This window comes from Dipodomys merriami, unplaced genomic scaffold (assembly GCF_024711535.1).
Source record: "Dipodomys merriami isolate MVZ:Mamm:240054 unplaced genomic scaffold, mDipMer1.0.p SCAF_17, whole genome shotgun sequence".
NCBI lineage: Eukaryota > Metazoa > Chordata > Mammalia > Rodentia > Heteromyidae > Dipodomys > Dipodomys merriami.
In genome coordinates, this window is record NW_027203048.1 from 17,306,515 (window position 1) to 17,331,908 (window position 25,394).

At 36.3% G+C, this 25,394-nt stretch overlaps 1 protein-coding gene across 2 annotated transcripts in view; it reads right to left on the bottom strand.

Moving 5' to 3' along the window:
- Strn (striatin) overlaps positions 1 to 25,394 on the bottom strand; it is a 110,606-nt gene that overhangs the window by 51,048 nt on the left and 34,164 nt on the right. For both annotated transcript variants that reach the window (XM_070025368.1, XM_070025367.1), the window contains exons 2-4: positions 16,996 to 17,099; positions 9,909 to 9,982; positions 498 to 576 (exon numbers count right to left, since the gene is read on the bottom strand). In XM_070025368.1, coding sequence (XP_069881469.1) covers positions 498 to 576; positions 9,909 to 9,982; positions 16,996 to 17,099 — 257 coding nt within the window. The remainder of the gene's footprint in view (positions 1 to 497; positions 577 to 9,908; positions 9,983 to 16,995; positions 17,100 to 25,394) is intronic.

Below are 25,394 nucleotides of genomic sequence, written 5' to 3' on the forward strand. Positions count from 1 at the left end.
TTGCAAATTGCCAGTGGGCTTATATTAAGGCATATACATATTCTTATAGAGTTGATATAAAATGAAGAAAAACTTTACAGATATAAAATTCTTTTAATGGGGATGGGAAAGGGACACACAGAAATGGTGGGACACAGGGTAAATTAAATCAGCCAGTGATACTCAATAGACAATATGTTGAAAATGAACTAATTTGTGGGAGAGGGGGTTGGGAGGGAAAAACTGGCAGAAAACGAGGGAAGAGGTAATACTGTTCAAGAAGAAAAGTTCAACACCTGACTTATATAAGTAACCCCTCTCAACATTTTCCTTACAATAAAAAATACAGTAAGTTATTTTAATTACATAAATTCTCTAGAGGGAAAGTATTTTAAATGAAAAATAAATAATCCACCTTAAACTTCTTTCCATCAGTAGTTTGAGAAAAGCTTATTCTATTGAGATGAAAACATGACGGTACCTTCTACTCTTTGTAAGTATAACCTTGGGATACTTACTGTCTAAGTAGTTGTCGTCCTTGTTTCCACATTAACTGACTGTTTGGTTGTGGCTGCAATTCAGTTTCATTACCTTCATCTGGAAAACATTGAATCATAATAAAGCTAACTTGTTTTACATATTTAAAGGCCTCTCAAACCATAAAAAATGTCCAATAATCATTTATGAGGTTGAGACTATATTACTCTGCGGGGGGCACTGATGGCTCAACCTTAACAATGTGAAACAATTACACTTTTAATCAGCCCTTGGTTACAGTATGAGAAACTCTTGATCTTTATAGAGTCTTATACAAATAGAGATACAAGTAGTGATATTTGAAATTAATCATTTACTACCTGCATACTATGTTCCCAACAATGTGCTAAAAATGTATGCAGTGTCTAGGTGCCAGTGACACACATTTGTAATCCTAACTATTCTAGATGCTAAGAATAGAAGAATTGTTGTTCGAGGCCACTCTGGGCAGAAGCATCCACGAGACCCTATTATGAAAATAACCAGCAAAACATAGAAATAAATGGAGGTGTGGCTCAAGTGGTTGAGTATGAGCATACTGAGTTTAAATTCAATACTGGCAAAAAAAAAAAACCCTCTCTCATATGTGTGTGTATGTATATACTATTCATGTACACATGTACGCACAAAATCTCTTTAATTCTCAGTACCTCTGAAGGTAAGTGTTCAATCTCCATTTTAAAAATGAGAAAGCAGGGGCTGAGAAGGTGGCTCAGTGGTAGAGAGCTTGCCTTACATGCATGAGACCCTGGGTTCGATTCCTCAGCACCACATAAGCGAAAAGAAAAAAGCCGGACGTGGCACTGTGGCTCAAGTGGTAGAGTGCTAGCCTTCAGCTGAAGAGCTGAGGGACAGCGCCCAGGCCCAGAGTTCAGGCCCCATGACCGGACCCCCCCAAAAAAAAAAAAAAAAAGAATAAGAAAAAGAGAAAGCAGAGTTTAGAGAATAATTTTGAGGCTTCCTAGAAATACAGCTCTAAGTGTTAAAATCCTGCCTGCTTCATTCTTGAGCCAGCATTTTCCTCCACATGCTATCATTAAAATGATAGGGGAAAAAAAGAAATATGTGATTAAAGTAAGAATTAGATCTTGGGGGCTGGGAAGGTGGCTCAGTGGTAGAGTGCTTGCCTTGCATGCTCGAGGTCCTGGGTTTGATTCCTCAGCACCACATAAGCAAAAAGAAAAAAGCCGGAAGTGGTGCTGTGGCTCAAGTGGTAGAGCGCTAGCCTTGAGCTGAAGAGCTGAGGGACAGCGCCCAGGCCCAGAGTTCAGGCCCCACGACCGGACCCAAAAAAAAAAAAAAAAAAAAAAAAAAGAATTAGATCTTGCCTATTTATTCTTCTTCTGAAATAAGTTGGCCAAATTCTGTTATATACCAAAGAAATAGCAGTAGACTAGATATGAGAGTAAAAAAATGAGACAAATTAAATTAACTTCTACTTTTTTTTGTGGAGGGGGAAATACCAAAGTTTAAACTCAGGACTTTGAGTTTACTGTGCTTGCTTTCTCAGCAGGCATTTTACCACGTAAGCTACAGTTCCACCTTAGCTTTTTGCTAGTTATCTTGGAGAGTTTTGTGGGAATTTTTGTTTTTTTGTTTTCTTTTTTTTTGCTTAGGCTGGCTTTGAATTGTAATCCTCTAGATATCAGCCTCCTGGGAAGTTATGATAACACATGTGAACCACAAATGCCTGGCTATTCTAGGGTAATCTCTTTTTTAAAAAAAAGACAAGAGCCGGGCGCTGGTGGCTCACGCCTGTAATCCTAGCTACTCAGGAGGCTGAGATCTGAGGATCGCGGTTCAAAGCCAGCCCGGGCAGGAGAGACCGTGAGACTCCTATCTCCAATAAACCACCAGAAAACCGGAAGTGGCGCTGTAGCTCAAGTGGTAGAGCGCTCGCCTTGAGCTGAAGAGCTGAGGGACAGCGCCCAGGCCCAGAGTTCAAGCCCCACGACCGACAAAAAAAAAAAAAAAAAAAGAAAAAGACAAGGGCTGGGAAGGTGGCTCAGTTGTAGAGTGCTTGCCTTGCATGCCTGAGGCCCTGGGTTCGATTCCTCAGCACCACATAAGCAAAAAGAAAAAAGCCGGAAGTGGCGCTGTGGCTCAAGTGGTAGAGCACTAGCTTTGAGCTGAAGAGCTGAGGGACAGCGCCCAGGCCCAGAGTTCAGGCCCCACAACCGGACCCAAAAAAAAAAAAAAAAAAAAGACAAAAACAATGCCCCCAATACTAAGAAAAAAATAATACATCTGGTGTGATAGTTTATCCTCTCAATTTGATCTGGACTGAGAAGTAGCTAAGAGATTAGTAAAGCACACCTCTCAGTGTGTCTAAGATCATCTCCAGAGAGGATTAGCTAAAGACCCACCTCAAATAGCAGCACTACTCCAAAGGGTAGCAGCCAAGATGGAATAAAAGGGGAAAGGGGAGATAGCCCTGTGGTACAGGCATCTGTCTTCCCTCCTTCCATACTCCTCTGCTTCCTGGTTGCCATGAAGTGAGAAGCTCTGCTCAATTATGCCTTCTCTTCCTCTCCATTGGCTCACAGTGATGGAACCAAGTGACTATAAATCTTATTTCCTTTAAGTAGGTTTGCTTGAGTATTTTGTCATAGCAATGAAAAAACAAACATCATATTTCCACTAAGTCAAATTAATTCAGAACTGTGTTTAAAACAAAATATGTTGGTTATACCTCCTCAGTCAATTAAGTAAATCTGTACTTGCCAACCAAGAATATTTATACTAGCATTTCAAGACTTTAAAATTTCCAGATATGGAAATAAATTGTAAGAGCATTTAATCTCCCATCAAAATGAGCCTAAATCCTTTCAATGTTGTATTTAGATACATTCAACTGCCACTATCTACTTTAGAATCTAGTGATACTGCCAAAGTATGATACATTAATTTAATAGACTATTACTCAACAAGAACAAGGAATGAACTACATACCAACAAAAATGGATCTCAAACATATTATGTGAAGTGTCATAAGCCACAGGGAAAACCTATCTTCTGTAATTTACATGGCTTTCTGGAAAAGGTAAGACTATAAATATGGAAAATACTTTAGTGGTTATCAATAAAGTTTGAAAAAGAAGGGGGTGCCCACAAAGAATAGTAGTTATAACACTGAATATGTTTAAAAGCATTCCAGGTGTTCAATTTTACTGAATGTAGACTCTTCCTTAATAAAAGAACAAATTAATATGAAGATAAATTGTTCTAATACTTCTATACCTAGGACAAGCTCACAGTTTTTTCCATGATTACTTAATGGTGATCAACTATCAGATTCCTTCTTACCTTATCAAGTTCAAAAATAACATTATATAAAAGTGAGTGTTTTAAAGTCTCTACTAGCTTAAATTTTCTAATTTCTTCAATTATTGAAAGTATCTAACTTTCAACAGACATGTTGGATCAATAGGAACTAATTTCCTCATCCACCTGAAATAAATATAAAATAAATAGATTTAACAGTGGGGTTTAAAACACCAAGTATTTCAATAATCACTGACAGAAGGGAAGTAAAATGATGAACTTTATGACTGCTCCTGCTACTGCTGGGGGTTCTGATCATGATACCAGAGAGGAGGACCAAAAGCAATATTTGAAGAAATAATGGCTACAAAGTTCCAAATGTCATAAAAACTTTAAACCCATAGATTCAAGAAACTCAGCAAACCCAAGTCTAAAAACCATTGTAGAGAGAAGCAAGTACACTAAGACATACCAAAATAAAATTGTTTAGAATTAATAGTGAAAAAGTCACATTACATACAGAGGAACAAAGAAAAAGACAAAGGCAGATATGTCTTGGAAACAATGTCAGTAAGGGAAAAAAATACTTTTCAAATTTATGAAAGCTAAAAGAATTCATTGCCAGGAAGTGGCACTGTAGCTCAAGTGGTAGAGCGCTCGCCTTGAGCTGAAGAGCTGAGGGACAGCGCCCAGGCCCAGAGTTCAAGCCCCACGACCGACCAAAAAAAAAAAAAAAAAAAGAAATACCTTTGGGCTGGGAAGGTGGCTCAGTGGTAGAGGGCTTGCCTTGCATGCCTGAGGCCTTGGGTTCGATTCCCCAGCACCACATATGCAAAAAGAAAAAAGCCGGAAGTGGCGCTGTAGCTCAAGTGGTAGAGCACTAGCCTTGAGCTGAAGAGCTGAGGGACAGTGCCCAGGCCCAGAGTTCAGGCCCCACGACTGGACCCAAAAAAAAAAAAAAAAAGAATTCATTGCCAGCATCTCATATGCAAGATATGCTAAAACAAAATTTTAAGGCAGATAGAAAATGATATCAGATATACTTATCTACACAAAGGAACGATGAGACCTGGAAATATTTTTCTTATTATTATTTAAATCACTTTAAAAAGAGGATTGAGCTAGAATAATAAAACTCATCAAAAGGGAGAAACAAAGAAAGGAGATATAATAGAGGGGGTGGGTTTGTTCAAAGAACACTGTACACATCTATAGAACTGTCACAATGAAAACCCTTATACTAATGGTGAATGCTAATTAGAAAAGAAAAAGGGAAAAGCATCAAACAGATTAAAAGCAAAAAAGAATTTGGTAAGTTATCACACATCCCTTGGTTCAGGAGATAGTCTCATATTCATGTCTTTATAACTATTAAGAGTGTGTCAATGCTCTCTCAAATGTGTGCCAGTTGGGACAATAAATTCATTGGAAAGATTATAAATATTGGACTGCTGAAACAAAAACAGTTCAATTGAACCCTTAGCTTTTCTCAATTCTACTTAATTCCTAGTGATCAATATCAGTATTACAAACTTCTGCTTTTCTTAAATGTCTGACCTACTCTTAGCAGTTAATCATGTCTCATACGTAAAGCTAGCATAAGAACATTCCCTGAAATATCCATCACCAAACTGTAATCCAAACCTATAAAACTATTACTTGACTTCTTCCATTCACTCTTACTCACAGGCATACTTTTCCTCCAACTTATCTGCTATGAAATCCCTATCATTTTTCAGATACCTTCCTATGATGAGTATTTCTACTCTTTCCCTTTTATTTTTCTTCTTCTAAGAAACACAGCACACAGGTGTACATGCACCCCACTCCCCTTGACCCCAGTATTGTTTCAGCTATCACCCCCAATCCCCCTTCACTTTCACAACCTAAGCTTCTTGAAAACAGACCACATTCAAGTCTTCATTTTACACTCATGTCTTTCTGTCTTCACCTCTCTCCTGAAACTGACTGCAATTACATTCATAGTCAACTTTATGTCACTACTTTTAACCTTCTAGAAATTAATCAGGAGTGCTGAGTAATCCTCATTTTAAAACTGTATCCTCTTAGATTCCACACTCCTGATTTACCCTGTATCATTAAAGTAGCCGTTTTCGGTTTCCTTTTCAGGTTTTTATTTTATTTTAATACTTAATAGTTCTAGAGTTCTAATTCACAGCCTCTGCTTGCTAGGTAAGCATTCTACTCCTAAGCCATGTCTCTAGAAACTCCCACCTCCCTTTTTGCATTAATCTTTCTGATAGGGACTCACTTCTTGCCTGGACACCTGGAAGAAACCATTTATTACCAGCTTGTAGCTAGATGACATGTATATACCAAGCTTCTCTTTGTAGCTAGATGACATGTATATACTACTCCCCCAGTATTGGTTAAAAGGGGAACTTGTGAATTTTTCTAGCCAGGCTGGCCTCAAACTACAGTTCTCATTATCTCAACCTCCTGAGTAGTGAGGATTATAGGCATGAGTCATCATGCTTAGGTCAGGTTTTTTTTTGTTTTTTTTTTTTTTGGGGTCCGGTCGTGGGGCCTTGAACTCTGGGCCTGGGCACTGTCCCTCAGCTCTTCAGCTCAAGGCTCTACCGCTTGAGCCACAGCGCCACTTCCGGCTTTTTCCTGTTTGCTTATGTGGTGCTGAGGAATCGAACCCAGGGCCTCATGCATGCAAGGCAAGCACTCTACCACTGAGCCACCTTCCCAGCCCCTAGGTCAGGTTTGTTTATTCTTCTCATCTTTTAAATGTTATGATTCCTCAAGGCTTAATTTTAGTTTCCTTTCTCACTCTGCAAAAAGTCCCTGGATGATCTTCTCTACCCCAATAGCTTTGTGCCTAAGAAATAAATCCCAAGCTGAACTCACCATTTCTAAACTACTTCTGGTCTCATTTAAGCTCCTTTCACCTCTTCCATCTAGTTAAGACTTAGTTCCTGCATATTTACTTCTTAAATATTTTCTAAATACAACCATAAGTCTGCAACTTTCTTGTTGCTACCCTTGTCAATGTAATCTTACTCAATTAGCCAAGTGGCTGAAACAGACCGTTTCTAACCAGTCACCCTTTCTTCAGTACTGCTCTTCTGCTCTTCTCTAATCTGCCTTCTGCAACAGTGTCATAGTAACAACAAATCTTGTCACAACCTTCTAATGGAGATACTTGTAATGCCTTCTCCTCTTAACAAAGTATCATCTCCTTAGCATATTTTTCAAGGCCTTATAACATATTTTTTTGCTATGGGCAAACCCTAGTTCCAAGAAACACTCCTTCCTTCCCTCTCATTACTATCTAGTCTTCTATTTCCCAAAGGTACCAAACCCAGAAGCTTTGTAGCTGTATTCTGCATGGCCCAGTCTGCCTCATTCAACAAATAGTCCACTTGCCCTTTCTAATTCCTTCAGAGGTCAAAGTTAAACATCACTCCCTCCAATTAGCATTCTCTGGCCACTTGGACTAGAATTAGTTCCCTAATACTATGTTTAGTAATACCTAGTACTTCCTCATTACAAATTTTATATTTCATTATAATCATTCTTTAACTGTCTATAGTTTCTGTAAAGTTTCAACAAAGCATTGTCTTATTTGCTTGATTTCCTGCTGGGTTTGGTAAGCAGTATATATATATATATATATATATATATATATATATATATATATATATATATATATATATTTAATATATATAAGCTGAATAAATGGTAGAAAAAAATAAATGGATAGAATGATAGTAGGTACTAACTAGGAACTGTGTACTAAGAAAATTAATGTCTAGCCGGGCGCCTGTGGCTCATGCCTGTAATCCTAGCTACTCAGGAGGCTGAGATCTGAGGATCACAGTTCAAAGCCAGCCCGGGCAGAAAAGTCCGTGAAACTCTTATCTCCAATAAACCACCAGAAAACCGGAAGTGGTGCTGTAACTCAAGTGGTAGAGCGCTCGCCTTGAGCTGAAGAGCTGAAGGACAGTATTCAGGCCCAGAGTTCACGCCCACAACCAATATAAAAAAAAAAGATTTCAAAATCTTATAAATAAGTTTATAAGCTTATTTATACCTTTTAAGTATATTGCATCAAGGCCTTATATTCATAAACAGTCAAATTTATGGGGATATCTAAAAAGGAAAATTAAGTTTTTAAATTATATTTGAACTAAGATAATGAAGAAGTTTTTAATTAGAAGCAAGCAGTGTATAGGTTTATTTTTCTTTTTTGGTAGTACTGGAGTCTAAACTCAGAGCCCTGTGCAAGAGCATTCTAATATTTAAGCCACACCTCCAGTGCTTTTTGCTTCATTTGTTTTCCAGGTAGGGTCTCATGCTTATACTCAGGGAAATCTAAAACACCACCCTCCTATTTATACTGCCTGGATAATAAGGATGAGGTATATGCCATCATAACCAGCTTTTATTGGCTGAGAAGAGGGCTCACCAACTTTTTTCCTAGTTTGGCCTCCAAACACAATCCTCCTGATCTCTGTCTTTTGAATAGGTAGAATTACTGGCATGAGTAGCTACACCAGATCAAGCCTAATTTTTTTTTAATTGCATTTCTAAAATCTAAGTGCATCTCAGACAACCAGAACAGATATATTCCAAAGGTGGGGAGAGAAAAAAAGAAAAGAAAAAAATTACACAGGGCCTAACTGATATTGCTCTAAATAGCAAGAATTTGATTTTCTGCTATGGATATTCAATAATAATTATCACACTGTATTAATTATAAAACTTGAAATGTATTTAGGATGCATTCATTTTGGAGTGTTATCGTTAAATACTGAGGAGAGTGGTAAAATGGGAAAAATATGTGTTCAGCTCCATATCTTATCATTTATAGCTGTGTGATCTTGGGCCAAGTTTCCCCATTTCTCTGAGTTTAAAATTCACATTTAAAAAATGAAAACAGGGGCTGGGAAGGTGGCTCAATGGTAGAGTGCTTGCCTTGCATGCATGAGGCCCTGGGTTCAATCCCTCAGTACCACATGAGCAGAAGTGGCACTATGGCTCAAGTGGTAGAGTGATAGCCTTGAACTGAAGAGCTGAGGGACAGTGATAAGGCCCGGAGTTCAGATCCCACAACCAACAAAAAAAGAAAACATTATTTTTGTAAGTAACCATTTTTAAGAATTAAAGTTAACACAGCCTTTAGCTGGCAGATATTTCAATAAATAATATAAATGATAGTTAATACTCTCAGATAGTTGATTGAGGATTTAATCAGAAATTGTACCAAAAAAGTCACCCATCTGAAACATGGTATTAACTAACTTTAGTATAACTATTATCACCTTTCACTATACCTACTAACTAATGTCTGTAATCCTTAGTATCTAATTGTTTACAAATACCATTTTGTATTTTTGGTGGTTAAAAAAAGATAGAAGGCAAAAAGTAATAAAAGATACAATTAAACATGTTCTGTTTACTGAACTTCCCATGAATAACAAAGTCTAACGGCTGGGGGTGGGGGCGGACAGGACAAAAATGGAGGGACAAAGAGTGAACAAATGCAGCAGTGGTCCTCACTAAACACTATGTGGAAAATTAATTATACAACTTGTGGATGGTGAGTGGAGGGAAAAACTGGGAGAAAGCAAAGGAAGGGATGACATTGTCTAAAAAAGGAATGTACCATTACCTGACTTACATAATCCACCTTTATAGTAACAATTTTAAAAACTTAAAAAAAGTTCAAGACAATCTGAACTGAGTAATCAACTTTCCTTAAGCTTAGTCAATTCCTCTGTACCTTAAAAGGAAACTGGTTGTCCCTAGTTTCTACTCTTTCTCAGGCTTTTAAGGACATCATATATTATGTACTACATATTTCAAAGTCCCCATTACTACTGGAAAAACTCACACAGAAATTATGTTTATGATACTTCATGAAAGTTGAACTTTCCACAAAGTATAGAACATAAGCAGAAAATGGGTTGGATGGGAGGGAAAAGAAAGATGGTGGAAAAAGACGTTATATGATACTAAATAATTAGTGCCAAATGATAAGCAGGTCAGAAACAGTAACTAGCATGCAAATAACTAGAAATTATAAATATTATTTCTACAAAATAGTTGATGTTTACTTCTTTTTATCATTTAAGCTTGCTTTAAAATTAGCTTACCAGAATCATAGCTTGGAGGCTTCATATCTCCCTGATTCAATTCTGTCCCATATTTCAACTTGTGGTATTTGGCTCTAACAAAGAAATGAGAGAACATAAACCATCTTAAAACATATTTAAATGAACTTTAAGATATGTAATAGGAGTCACTATAAGTATGCAATAGTGTGGGCTAGACACTCCTAGAACTTTCAACGGCTCATATTCTTCTGTGGTGCCCAACCTAATATAACATCATCTACATTTATTGTTCCTATATCATCAAATGCTATTATAAAAAGACAAAAGAATAACATTCAGAACCATAAATCTTCTTTCTAGAATTACAAATGAACCATATAACATTCTAGCTATTTGTTCAAATTTTCTTGATGAAAGTTGAATTTTACTCTCAAGGCAGTAAGAAAAGTTTAGACTGTGAAATAAAGTTGGTAAGATTAATCTTTCACAAATTGAGGGAGTTTTTCCTTCAATGTAGTGGATTCAATCAAAGGCTACAAGTACAGGTAAGTAATCTACCATTTAAGCTAGCCACTCAGTTCTTCTGTTTTGTTTTTGAGATAGGGCTATCACTAACTTTGCCTTAAACTCAAAATCTCCCGCCTCTCACCTCCTAAGTAGCTTGGATTACATGTGTATAACATCATATCTGGACTCAGAATTGAACTTTTTGCAAAGACAGAAGGAAAGAGAAAAATAAATAAGAAAAAAGAGAAAGAAGGAAGGGGGAAGGGGAGAAAGAAAGAAAGAAAGAAAAAGGAAGAAAGAAAGAAAGAAAGAAAGAAAGAAAGAAAGAAAGAAAGAAAGAAAGAAAGAAAGAAAGAAAGAGAGAGAAAGAGAGAGAGAGAAAGGGGAGGGAGGGAAGATGGGAGGAAGGGAGGAAGAAAGGGAGGGCGGGAGGGAGGGAGGGAGAGGGAGGGAGGGAGGGAAGGAGGGAAGGAAGGAAGCAAGCAAGCAAGCAAGCAAGCAAGCAGAGAGATTTTTATCACCAGACAAAATTTTCCAAATCTATTTCAATATAATAATGTTAATGCTGATTAACAATGTTGATTATTAAGTGGACTTACATTTACCAGAAAGTAAATAAAAATTTTAATATAATTGTCATTCTCTGGTTTTCCAGAAATGTTTCATCTACCATAAGACAAAGTAATAATATACCCTTGGAAAACAAAAGAGTGACTAGAATACAACAATCCTTGGCACAGATTATACTTAAGGTTTCAAAGTAAAAGTGAAAATAAAATTTTTAAGAAATTTACTTATATTTTTATATAAAAGTAAAAATATTTCAAAAACAAAATATTGAATTTATAGTGCATTCTAGTAGTCTTAACAAAATGTAACAGAACTTGTTCTAAAAAGGAAGAAAAAATTCTATTAAGGCCAACAAATTTTAACAAAATTAGGCCAACATATGTATCCTAGGACAAGTTATGGTCCCTTAAACCATTGTCTTATTGACTTGTTAAAATAAATAATAATTACTAATAGAACTCTTTTCAAGCTTAATAACAATCCTTTTGAAGTGAACACACCAAAACACTTTCTCCATATTGCTTCCACTGTTTTAATTCTTGAGTTCATCATTCTTTATCTGTCTCATTCTGACTACAAGATAAATAAGCAGATTTCATGATGAACAACTCCACATTTAATACAGCTAGACCTCTCCAACTGATCCTTACTGGATATAATAACATGAAAAATGTGTAATAATCATATAGATGAAAGACACCTCATTCCAGCTTTATTTCAAAACCTGTAAATAATGTGCCAGGAATGTAACATAGCATGCACAACCACTTTTTAAATGCTGATGCTAAAAATATCATTAATTTTAAAGACTTATTATTGAATTCCTATATCATGCCAAGTAGTGTTTTGGCTACTAGAAATAACCTGCAACTTGGAGTCAAGGGAGATTGGAAGCAAAAGGATGCCTAAGAGACAGGCATGTAAATAACTACAGCACACCATGATAACAACTAAAAGTTATATAACGTGTTATTGGAATGTAGATAAGGATTATCTAATTCTGTCAAAAGCAGTGTCAAAGAAAGTTATTGAAAATAAGTTAACCCATAAGATTTTAGCTGAAGCTCAAAAAAACTAGTCATTTTCTAGTAGGACAAATGGATTGATGGAGAGAATCAGTCTATCCAAATATCATAGAAGTAAAAAAATAAGCACACAGCAGCTCAAAACACAGCCAAGTAGTACACTAATATCCAAAATAATGGAGTTCAGAGAAAGTAATAGAAAATTTACAAAAGAATAACTCTGAAATTACTCAGGTATTTTTATGCAGGGATATAACATGATGATCACATTTCCATTTTAGAAAATGAATTCTGTGTAACAATGAAGTAGAATACGGAGATATTGGGGGCAAGGAAAACATCTGGGTTCTTTCGTAGTGTGGATAGAAGGGAAGTGGCAGTGACTGTAGAGAAATGGAGACAAGAGCAGAACAGTATTTCATACAGTACTGAAATTACTCAGATACAAGTTCCTGAATAAATCTCAGAATACACTATGCATTCTTCAAAGACTACGTGTGCTGGCATGTTTGGAAATAATTTGATAAATCTATTGCCAGGGAAGTATTCCTTTGGTAATGTTAAAGATTCATTTTTTTTTTACTCAATAATAGATATTAAAGGGGGGACTACTTAAAATATAACAATGCAATAACATGATCCTTAGTGATCTATACTCAAGTATGTATGGGTAAAATGACATGATGGCTAGAACTGAAAATACATGAAGATTAAACAAGAATGACAAACATAATAATTGTTAAAGTATTTCTCAATCCAAAATTTTAAATTTCTGACATTAATACATTAGAAAAATAATTTCAGGATGAAAGCACTGAAATGTTGCAGGGGTCCATCTCTTAAATTCCAAGCATTAAAGCCTTGGAAAAATAATTTTGGAATAAAAAGAACTAAAATCTATGAAAGATCCACCTCCCCCCACACACACACAATCACACAATGCCTTTTAAATCTTTAATTTATCATACTTTAAAAGTGCAATTGCATCAGGAGTAATCCCAAATCAAAACATTCTATAACTCCAAAAAGATATAAAATCAGGGACTCTTTTTCATGAGTCTCCCATTACTTAAGAAGAAAAATCTTCCCCAGATGCAGCCAGTTCTTAATATTGTCTGTTCTTCAGAGTCAAACTTCTTGAAAAAGTAAGCAACTGTATCTGTCTCCTATTGTCATTCCTTCATCCCTGTGACTTGCCCTTTGTTGCTGCTACCTCGCAGAAACTGCCCTGGCAAGGACAACAAACTGCCCACTGGCAAATCCAAATTATTTCCAGTACACAACTTAACTTGGAGATTTGGCATCAGCAATTGTCTTAACTCCTTCCCCTATTGGCTCATTTACAAAACTGTTCTATCCTTCCGTTATTTTGTTTGCTCTTCTTCTTCTGCCTTTTCCTCAAACATTTCCATTTCTTGTGTTCTTACTAGTTGTCTCTTCTCCTTTCATGATACTTCTTATAATCTACTGTATATTCCAAGAAGGTACTTTCACCCTTTTATTTTAATCCATTTGATAATTTTTTAAACTCTCACTTAAAATCCATACAGCTTTTCAAGCCAGAAACCAGGGAGTCATTACTGAATTACCCTTCTCTCTTACTTTCTCTACCATTTCCATTTATCTCCAAATTTTATGGATTCTACTTAAAATGAGTTAAGGAAGATGCTTATTTCAGCAGATTATTAAAACCTACCCACCTGATATAACACATCATTACAGTACAGCTCCCATTTTGAGAAAGAGTGATCTTTCTAAAATATATTTCACAAAATTTTATGCTTAAGAATTCTGAATAGCATATACACAGACTGAATCCTGGGCCAAGAAAAATATGCTATGAAGATATTATTGAATCATATGAATATAGATAGCAAAATTGTATCAATATCAAATTTCTTTAATTTGATAATATGCTGTGGTTACATAAAAATACCTTTTTTGTTATATATATATACTGAAGAAAAAATTTGAAAACATACACTGAACTGTTTGCCTGCTAGTTGTCTCTTCTCCTTCCATGATACCTCTTGTAATCTACTGTACATTCCCAGGTATGTACTTTCACTCATATTTTAATTCAGTTGATAATTTTTAATCGATAGTTGATGACTGCACAAAAAGTGCTTGCAAGTTTTCCATTAGTTCAGGATCATTCTGGAATAAAATTTGTTTGAATACTGCCATGTTCCATATCATGACTGATAAGTTTAAACTTCTTAGGTAGACTCTCCATTGTCTTAATTCATCCTCCTCTACAATTTTTGTTCATGAAATCACAACTCTCAACTCTCCACACACAATTAAGCACAAATCTCTGAAACACCACACTATTTTGTTCTACCTCTGTACCATGCCTGAATGGCAAGCACCTACCTACTTGTTAAAATGCTGGTTTACCTTTCTGTATCACCCCCAAGATGGTAATATCTACTCACTTCACTTTGAGTTGGACTGTATACTCTGCACATACCACTACCACAGCACCTATCCTAACTCACTGCACTTCTGTGATCTACAAGTCTGGATATGCACACTCACCCACACACATAACCCCTGGTTACTTTGGTATTTGTATATTCCAGTTCTCCTGTTTTGTAAGGTAGCAAAATAAACTGGTAAACAGCACAGGCTTAAGAATTAGACAATACTGAAGGATCTCATCCATAGCTCCACCAAAGTTTCTGCCACTGCAGAATACTTAGTTTGAAGCCTCAGGGCCTGGTACACAATACCAATTCAATGAATAGTTATTAGAAATGTTATTGCTTGCGCTCTCTCGCTCTCTCTCTCTCTCTCTCTCTCTCTCTCTCTCTCTCTCTCTCTCTCTCTCTCTTCCCCCCTCTCTCTGAGTTAAGCCTCCAATTTGGACAGCTTAAGATTTCAAATAGTACAAGGCCATCTGCTTTTAAAATGACTTTTTTTTCTATCTTCCCAATATGGCTTTAAATCAGCTTCTCAAAGTATGAGGGGAAACATCTATTCTTTAGCCAGAGAGATAAAATTTCAGATGTCATTTAAAGATCCTTTATGAAGATGTATACAAGTTCTAATGAAGTTTAAGCTATTTTCAGTATTCATAAATATGTGATAAATGTTGTTTTATGGCAGTTTCACAAACAGCCAACTTCAAAAGGCAAGAAAGGGAGGAGTACAGTGGTTCAGAGCTACAATCAAAGTTATTTGGGAGGCAGAAATCTAATCACAGTTCAAGGCTAACCTGGTCATAAAGTTCCCAAGATCCCCTCCCATCTCAAGTGTGTGCCTGTCATCCCAGCTACAATGAGAAGCCAAAATAGGAAGATCATGGTCCAGGCTAGTCCTGGACCATGGAATAAATGCAATAAATATTCTACTAAAAATAATGAGCCCAGCCCCAGTGGCTCTGACCATGAGACTCTCATCCAATTAAATACCAAAAAGCTGGAAGTAGAAGCTAGCTTTGAGCAAAAAAGCTAACTGACAACATCCAAGTGCTGAATAAGGTCTAGTACCAGCAGAGGATAAAAGGTAGCAAAGCAGCCGCCCGCTGGCTCACGCCTGTAATCCTAGCTACTCAGGAGGATGAGATCAGAGGAATGTGGTGCAAAGCCAGTCTGGGCAGGAAAGTCAGTGAGACTCTTATCTCCAATGAACCTCTCAGAAAACAGGAAGTAGAACAGTGGCTCAAGTGGTAGAGTGCTAGCCTTGAGCTAAAGAGCTGAAGAACAGCATTCAGGCCCAGAGTTCAAGCTCCATGACAGACAGACAGACAGACAGACAGACAGACACACACACACACACACACACACACACACACACACACACACACACACACACACACACACACACACAGAGCAAAGGAAAGAATTCTAATGTCAATTATCAAAAAGATTCAGATTATTGAAAACAATGAACTGTTTCACATTGCTGACAAAAATAAAAATCTACAGACCAACTATTAAAGTAAATAAACAGTATAATAATATCTGAAACTCTCAACTCATGCCCTATTTTCTTTACCTGTAATACAAACTGAGTATCTTAGTAGCAAGAGAGAAAGACATTAACACCTGGAAAGATAGGAAGAGCTGCCAACAAAGTGACAAAAAAAATTCTCAGCAGTCTGCCAGACTATTTTTCCTAAGAAACTACATCAAATTGAATATTAGATGACAGGGGAAGGGAAAAGCGTTACAGAGATTTCCCTTAGAATTAAAAAGAATTTCAATCTTATCAAGAATCAGATATAGTTTGGTGCTAGTGGCTCATACCTGTAATCCTAAGCTATTTAGGAGGCTGAGATCTAAGGTTTGAAGCCAGCTTGGGCAGGAAGTCTGTAAGACTCTTATCTCCAATTAACCAGCAAAAAGCTGGAAGTAGAGCTGTGGCTCTAGTGGTAGAATGCCAGCCTTGAACAACAAAAAGCTCAGGGACAGTACCTATGCCCTGAGTTCAAGAAGAAAGGAAAGAAAGAAAAAAAGGAAAGAAAAGAAAGAAAGAAAGAGAGAGAGAGAAAGAGAGAAAGAGAGAGGGAGGGAGGGAGGGAGGGAAAGAAAATAAAAGATCAGAAATAAGTTTCTTTTTTTTTTTTTTTTTTGGTCCGGTCGTGGGGCCTGAACTCTGGTCCTGGGCGCTGTCTCTCAGCTCTTCAGCTCAAAGCTAGTGCTCTACCACTTGAGCCACAGCGCCACTTCCAGCTTTTTTCTTTTTGCGTGTGTGGTGCTGAGGAATCGAACCCAGGGCCTCATGCATGCAAGGCAAGCGCTCTACCACTGAGCCACCTTCCCAGCCCCAGAAATAAGTTTCTCAAGACAGGATTGATGAGGCGGGAAAATGTGGGTAAAATGTTTTAAATCAAATCAGTTTACTGAACATTATTATTAAAATAAAATTAACATTTATAATCATAAAATATTTATTACATATATTCTTGAATTCCAGAGTATATTAATCTATTCAATATTGAAATATAGATTTATTTTAGGAATGGTAGAAAAATTATTCTGAAATTTATGAGAATACTTTCTATTTTAATAAATTACCTTTCTTGTTTAAGAGCATATTCCAACATTTTGATCCTCCTGACAAGATCCTTCTTCAAATTTTCTTGACCTTTTCTTTCTCCTTGAAGGAAAGCAATCTGAGCCTATGAATGGGTGAGAAAGGAAAAAATCAGTTTGGAGCAAATACTTTTTTTTTAAAAATCAGTGAAGAACAAGAGCCTTAGGATTACAGAACAAGTAGAATATTTTCTCTGCATAGCAGTCACAAAGTTTGTAGGAATACAAAAAAGCATTAACTGAGAGAGAGAAAATGACTGAAAACAAAAAGGGGGGCACCTATGTACAGTTTACTTCAGACTAGGCATGTTAACAGTCTATATTCCCTTAGAACCTATAAATCAGCCACACACCACACACACACACACACACACACACACACACACACACACACACACACACACACACAGAAGACATACAATGCAGTTTGTTCAAGTAAATGTCTTTTATGCCTTTAAAACTTTTAATAGAGTGAAGGAGGAAAGTAAAATCAGAATTCTTACAATCTTTTAAATTCAGAGTTTTGCCATACACACACACACACACACATAAATTTTATGAGGGCTTCCATATCTTGAGCGACTTTACATTATTTTTAGTAGAGTATTTATTACATTTATTCCATGGACCAGGACTAGGTTCCCTACAAATATTAAATACCTTACACCTTGTCTCAAAACACCCACTCCCAACCATTGCTTTAGGGAAATATATATATATAGTACACAGAAACTGGATAAAGGGAAATTAAAAGGAATGGTCTTTTGTGCATTACTTCCCACTCCACAAAGAATTACTGAACCCTGCACTTTCACATGAGACAAAACTATAAACAACTTTGATCTTTACACATTTAGTATCTTTAACTAAAAAAATTGATCTATGAAAAAAAAAATTGATCTACGAAATACTAACTCATCCAAGTAACTCAAATACCTAGAAAAGCCAGGTAGGAGCTCTATTTATTTAAGGTCCCTGAAGGATAGCTATGAATTTCACTATTCTCACATACTACCACACGCATAATTTCTATTATATTAACCAAGACAGATAACAATGTTATTTATATATCCACAATGCTATCCATTTGACATTCGCAAGAATTTGATATTTAAGGACAACCTTATCCCATCCCTAAAAAATAAAACTCAGTTAAATTCATTTGGTACTACAATGAACATAAAAGCCACTCTTATAACCTCCAAGACAGACACATTGTAATGTTTCTTCAGTTCAATGAGCTCTTAAATTTTACCTTTCTTTACATTCATATACATTTGTAATATGAGTGGGTCTCATTGTGATCTTTCCAAACATGCAAACAATACTTTGAACAAATTCACCTCCTTCACCATATTCCTATTGCTCACTTCTTCCCTCAAAATTTGCCTTTTAATTAAAATAATATTTATCTTATTGAAATAATTAAGAGCAGACTGAAAACAACTCAATTTTATATATTTTATATATGGAAGAAAAGACATCAGACTTGCCTCAAACATCATAAAGTGTTTTGAAATTGTATTTTCTGTAATGAGATAATTATTGTACCTAAAACAATGATACATACACTTAAAGGTAAATATGAAAGGAAATGATAGCCCAACATATTTGCCCAGACAATTCACTGAAATAGAATTTTATACATTCTTTTTTTAAATGGCTTTAATAAATTCAAGAATCGAAAAATGCAATAACCTAATCATCTAATAATTAATTTATCTAATCAATACAATTATTTAATCAATGAATAAAAACATTTATTACCAATTTTGTCCTCTAAACTTTTTGATTAACTTTGCATTTTGCCTCTACCACTATTCCTGTGTATTTCTAAAAGTCAGCCTCTAATACTGGAAAGTCTTCATTATGACCCAGTCTCCAAAACATTGGCTATTTCCATATTTTCCCAGTGTATTTGCTTTCCCTATCCTCCAAGCACTGGATTAGTTAAATATTTAATCAAAAGAGATGGCTCAAAACTGCAAAAGAGAATGGTTACAAAGATGAGTATGTGGCCAAGGCAAACATAAAAGAATAGAAAATCTGTTATACTCCTTCATGACCACAGAGTACCTCTGAGACAGCCTGCAAAAGACACATAACCTAAAATCAATCATAAGAAAATACCAGGTTAAAAAAAAAAAAAGAAAATTGCAGGTAATCTTAAAATAAGGATCACTTCACATAATTTTCTTATAATCTTCAAAACTATTATTTCATGAAAGCTAAGGAAAACTGTTCCAGATTGAAGAAAACTACAGACAAGAAAAGCCAGTGCAATGCATGATTCTGAACTGCATTTATCTGTAAGACATTACGGGGACAAGAATGGGGTCTGAATATCAGAGAGCATTAAATTCCTGGCTTTGATGTGATATGTGGTTACATGGAGAGTACTTGTTTATAAGAAATAAACATTGAAGTATTTGGTAGAAGCCAGTAGACTATCAAGTTAGCTAGCAGCTAGCTCATATGGTTCAAGAAAAAAAAAAGTTCTTTGTATGATCCTTCTAATTATACTTTCAGTTTAAGCTTTTGTTAAAATTTTGAAATAGTTTGCCAACATTCTTAAAGATAAAATTCTCTACTCAAACACTATCACTATGTACACAGAAACCCTAGAAACAGAGATAATAAAGTTAGAATGAAATAAGAGTATCTGTGTCCTCACAAACATTTAGTCAACATTGAGCTTGAAGCGCTGGCCAATGCAATTTTGTCAAGTAAGAAATTTTTCTATTTCCTCTGTAAGAAAATAGAAAAAAATAACTTAGAAACAGTATGAGCAAGTACCAGGTAAGTCCAACAAAATGGATATTAAAAAAGTTATATAAACCCGGCACTGGTGGCTTACGCCTGTCATCCTAGCTACTCAGGAGGCTGAGATCTGAGGATCATGGTTCAAAGCCAGCCTGGGCAGGAAAGTCTGTGATACTCTTATCTCCAATAAGCCACCAGGAAACTGGAAGTGCCACTGTGGCGCATTGAGTTGAAGAGCTGAGGGCCAGAGCTCAGGCCCAGAGTTCAAGCCCCACAACCGACAAAAAAAAAAAAAAGTTATATAAGCTGAGTACAGTATCTATGCCTGTAATCTCAGCTATTCAGGAAGCAGAGACTGGGAATGATCATAGTTTAAGGCAAGCCTAGGCACAAATAACTAAAGCAAAAAGGACTGGTGGCATAGTGATAGAGTGCTTATTCTATCCCAGTACCATCCAAAAAACAAAAAAAAAAAAAACAAAGTTAGACAAAGAAAATTAAAAATAATTTACTAAAGGGCACAGCAAAAATGACATGAAAAGATTCAAAGAGATCCTTAAATGCATGCACTCAGCATTATAATAATTTCATTTCTCTCTAATCTTTAAACACTATGCAATCTTGATTGATTGAAACAACAGCAACTGAAAAATAAACATCATACATAGTAAGTTCATATGGAAAAATGTGTAAGAATAAGCAGAAAATTATTTTAAAACCTTAAAATACTTTCAAACATAATCCTACAATTCAACAAGTAGCACTGATGGACAGAATTATAGTACAAAATAGTCAAAGCACAAACCCAAATAGAAACTTTTAAAATTAGGGTAATGGGATAGTCTGGAGGATGTAGTATGATGGTAGAGGATGTGCTGATTAAGATTTGCTAAGGCCCTACCTTCAATCACTGGGACTAAAGCAAATCAAAATTACAATTTATTAATTCTTAAAAAATTTAGTGAACATGGAATATATTGCAAGAGGTTCACTTTGTTTCTATTCATGAGATGACAATCTCTTTTTTTTTTCCAGTCATGGGGCTTGAACTCAGGGCCTGGGCACTGTCCCTGAGCTCTTTTGCGCAAAGCTAGGGCTCTACCACTTGAGCCACAACTTCAGGGTTTTTTGTTGTTGCTGTTTTTGTTTTTGGTCGGTCCTGAGGCCTGAACTCTGGCCCTGGGCACTGTCCCTCAGCTCTTCAGCACAAGGCTAGCACCCTACCACTTGAGCCATAGCACCACTTCCAGCTTTTTCTACTTATGTGGTGCTGCGGAATTGAACCCAGGGCCTCATGCATGCAAAGCAAACACTCTACCATTGAGCCACCTTCCCAGCCCCAACTTCAGTTTTTTGAGTGGTTAACTGGAGATGAGAGTCCCATGGAGACATTTCTGCTTTTTCTGCTTTTCGCTTAGAACTGCGATCCTCAGACCTCAGCCTACTGAGCTGCTACAATTACAGGAGTGAGCCACCAATGCCCAGCATCTCGAATTTTTTTCCTCTGGAAAACTTAGCACATGTTCCTACATAAGGAAATTATTTTCTTTTTGTTAAAAAAATGTAAACCTAAAACATAATAATTGATACCTTAAAGCATAAATTCCAACTAAACATTTTCTAGATGTGGCAATATACTGCTGTTTGAATTGGCAAGAGTAGAGTGAAAGGCAGAAGAAAAGACTGAGAGGACAGAAAGAGAAAAAGGTAAAGCAGAAGAAAAGAAGGAACATAAGGAGGCATCTATATCAAGGGATATCATACAGCTGTTTCAGGGAAACAGTTCTGAAGAGATTGATAATAAATTATATCCAAGATAAAAGTAAATGGGGGAAGGGGAAAGCAATACATAAGACACTGTGTATAGTTTGCCACTAATTGGTTTTCTAAGAAAAAAGTAAATATATCATTATAACTCTATGTGTAGGTTATTATCACTAGAATAATTCACAAATATACAGCAATTATAAATGCTTATACAGCTAACAAGGTGAAAAGGAGATGGAGATACTGTTTAAGCCCACCTTTAAATGTTCCCTCTCCCCCTACACATTTTGAAGGTTGAACCATAGTTACTATGCTTAAAAGAATTTTAATTGCAAAGTGTTAGAGCCAAACAAAACATATCCACCAAATCCAAACCCATAAGCCATTATTTGTAGACACACTGTCTTGATGTTCCAATCTAAACTCATTATTTTTAGAGAGGAATAAAATGAAGCATTGAGAGATGAAGTGGTTTGTATTTCTAACAGCAGCATTCTTACAAATGAACTAAGATGACGGTCCAAGTTATAAATGCATTATCACTTGGAAAAATCAAGAAGCACACTGAACATAGGGGGTTATCAATAATGAGGATTTCACAGAGAATCAAGAGGAACCTTTAACTTCTCCCTATCCATCACTATAAAACTTCCATTAGAAATAGGGGCTGGGAAGGTGGCTCAGTGGTAGAGCGCTTGCCTTGCATGCATGAGGCCCTGGGTTCGATTCCTCAGCACCACATAAGCAAAAAGAAAAAAGTCGGAAGTGGCACTGTGGCTCAACTGGTAGAGCGCTAGCCTTGAGCTGAAGAGCTGAGGGACAGCGCCCAGGCCCAGAGTTCAGGCCCCATGACCGGACCAAAAAAAATAAAATAAAATAAACAGAAAATTCTAGTTAGAGAATAAATACATGATTCTCATCTCCAAACTTAGCAATATGGAGATTATTTGGGTTTCCCTTATATTTAGCTAGTCAGGAGGCTGAGTTGAAAAGGAAAATGGTTCTAAGCTAACCGAAGCAAAACAGTTCACAAGACCCTACCCCGCCAGGATAGAAAAAACTAGATGTGGTAGTGCATGCCTGCCATACCATCTAGGGCAGAAACTATAAAGATGATGATCATGGTCCAGGCTGGCCTCCATCTTAAAAAGGGCTGGATTTATGGCTCAAACAGTAAAGTGCCTGCCTAGCAACTGTGAAGGAAGGAAGAAAAGATTCAACTGTTTACTTTTGTATTGTATGTTTCCTTATGTATCATTAACATTTTGATTAGTTTTTGTTTTTGTTTTTTTTTAGAAATCTCAGCCACCTATACTAATAAGCCAGCACTGGGGCCTGAACTCAGGACCTTGGCTCTGTCCCTGAGCCTCCCTGTGCTCACTCCACCATTTGAGCCACAGAGCCATTTCTGGCCTTTTCTGTTTATGTGTACTGAGGAATCAAACCCAGGGCTTCATGCATGCTAGGCAAGCACTCTAACAATAAGCCACATTCCCAGCCCCTAATGTCATTATTCTGAAAGGTAAATGATCCTGAACTTTCCAAAAACAGGAAAACATAAATAAAATTGTATTGCTATCAATATCTTAAGAAAAAATTGGGAAAACTAGAAAAATTCAATCTGATCAAACAGATAAGGTATGTGAAAATATCTTTTAAGTGTTACAAATATAATCTAAAAATCTCAAGTCAGTATATTCCATGTATCTGTATAAGTAAGCCTAATTATAGTGGCACATTTTTTTTATTTGGAATAATCTCCAAGGAAAATAAACATGAAACTTCCATGATGCTTTCTAAGTTTTTGTAAGTTTACCTAACAGTAGATCTTACAAGATTGTACATTTCCTAGTAGCAAAAAAAAAAAAACTACCAGCACAACCATGTTTATTGCAGCATTATTCGCTATAGCTAAGATATGAATGCCCCTCAGTAGATGTGATATATATGTATATATATCACACTTTCTTGATCCATTCATCTACTATACACACACACACACACACACACACACACACACACACACACACACACACACACACACACACACAGTGGAATTCTCTGCCTCCATCAGAAAGAATGATAACACCCCATTTGTTAATAAAAAATTATATTAAGTGAAGTGAGCCAGACCCAAAGAAACATAGATCCCATGGATTCCCTTATTTTCAATAACCAGTATATATCTAGGATAATCTTACCAAACAAGCTATGCACATATGACCATATAAGATGATGCTAAGCAAAATGAACCCCAAGATAGAGACATGAGGTTTTATCTTTGCTGCTGTTTTTAATGTACTATGTGATTTTTTTTAACTTCTTTTATATTCTTCCCCCATAGTATAACCCGTTTTCACTGTATTTGATTCCAATGCCCTGTATCTTGTATATACATATTTTCTAATTTGAGGAGGGGAAGGGAAATAACAAAAACACTGAAACAAGGATACAGGTTGACCTACTGTAACAATGAGATGTACAAGACTCTATGTTGAAAACAAACTTTACAACTTCAGGAGTGGGGAGAGGGAGGAATTGGGGAGGTGGGGAGGGATGGGATGGTAGGGGAAAAACAAAGGAGGGGGTAAAAATGCTCGATAGGAAATATACTTATTACCTTACTTGTGTAACTACAACCCCTCTGTACAGTATCTTTACAATAAAAACGTATTTTTAAAAAACCAGAAAACTTAACAGTTATTAGGCAAGTACTTCATCATGTCGTCTGCACAACAAACAGCAAATTATATTTGCAATTCTAATTTGTCAAAAGGATACACATAGTTTTGAACATCCCTAATGTACAAAATCTGAAATCTAAAAATCCATCAAAATCTGAAACTGTACTAAAGGTGTAGTTTATGTGGCAGAGCACCAGCCATAAGCAAAAAAAAACTGAGTAAGACCTTGAGCCTCTGAGTTCAAGTCTGTTGGTTTGTTTCTCCTGTACCAGCACAGAAAAGAAAAAATTCTGAAACTTTCTGAGCATCATGCTACATTTCAGATGGTGGATGTTCAGATACGGAGTGGTCAACCAATGAGATCAATGAAAATATTCTAAATCCAACATCTGAAACACTTCTGGTCCCAAGCATTTCAGATAAAGGATATTCAATTTGTATAAGAAACAGGAATCTTCTAAGTATGGAGACACAGTATCTAATAAGCAAAATGTTAAAAAGGAACCACGTAATTTACTAAAACCAATGAAAACTATCACTATTCTAAAATCTAAAGGTGTTAGACTTCAAAAAACTGAAATTATTGAAAAAGTATATTCAAAAAGAAATATACAGCCAGGCACCAGTGGCTCACACCTGTAATCCTTCCCAGCCCAGAAGGTCTCCTTTCAACTTGAACACAAACTCACAAAAAAACAAGCAAAATATTTGAAATGTCAGTATTATCATTTACTTATATTAATGCTATACCACAAAGTTTCAATAATCTGCTTTGTGTCTTAATCCCTTCTTATAAACCATACCTGTGTCCTTAGAAAAACTTTGAATTACTTTTTTTTTTTTAGGCCTGAGACTAGAACTCAAATTCAGTACCTGCCTGCTTTCACTCATTAGCTGGCATCCTTCCAACTGTGCCACACCACCAACCCCTACCTACACTTTAATATAATAAGATGCTAGTTGGTTTTCTCCCATATAAACATTGCCTCTAGTCCTCTCCATTAATGACAGAATGATGACTTGGTGATATCTAGAAGACTTGTTAAAACACAGATTGCTTTGGGCTCCACTCCCAGTTTCTAATTCAGGAGCTTTGTAGTGGGAACTGCAGGTCTGCATTTCCAGCAAGTACCCATGTAATGCTCATGCTGTTGATCCATGACCACA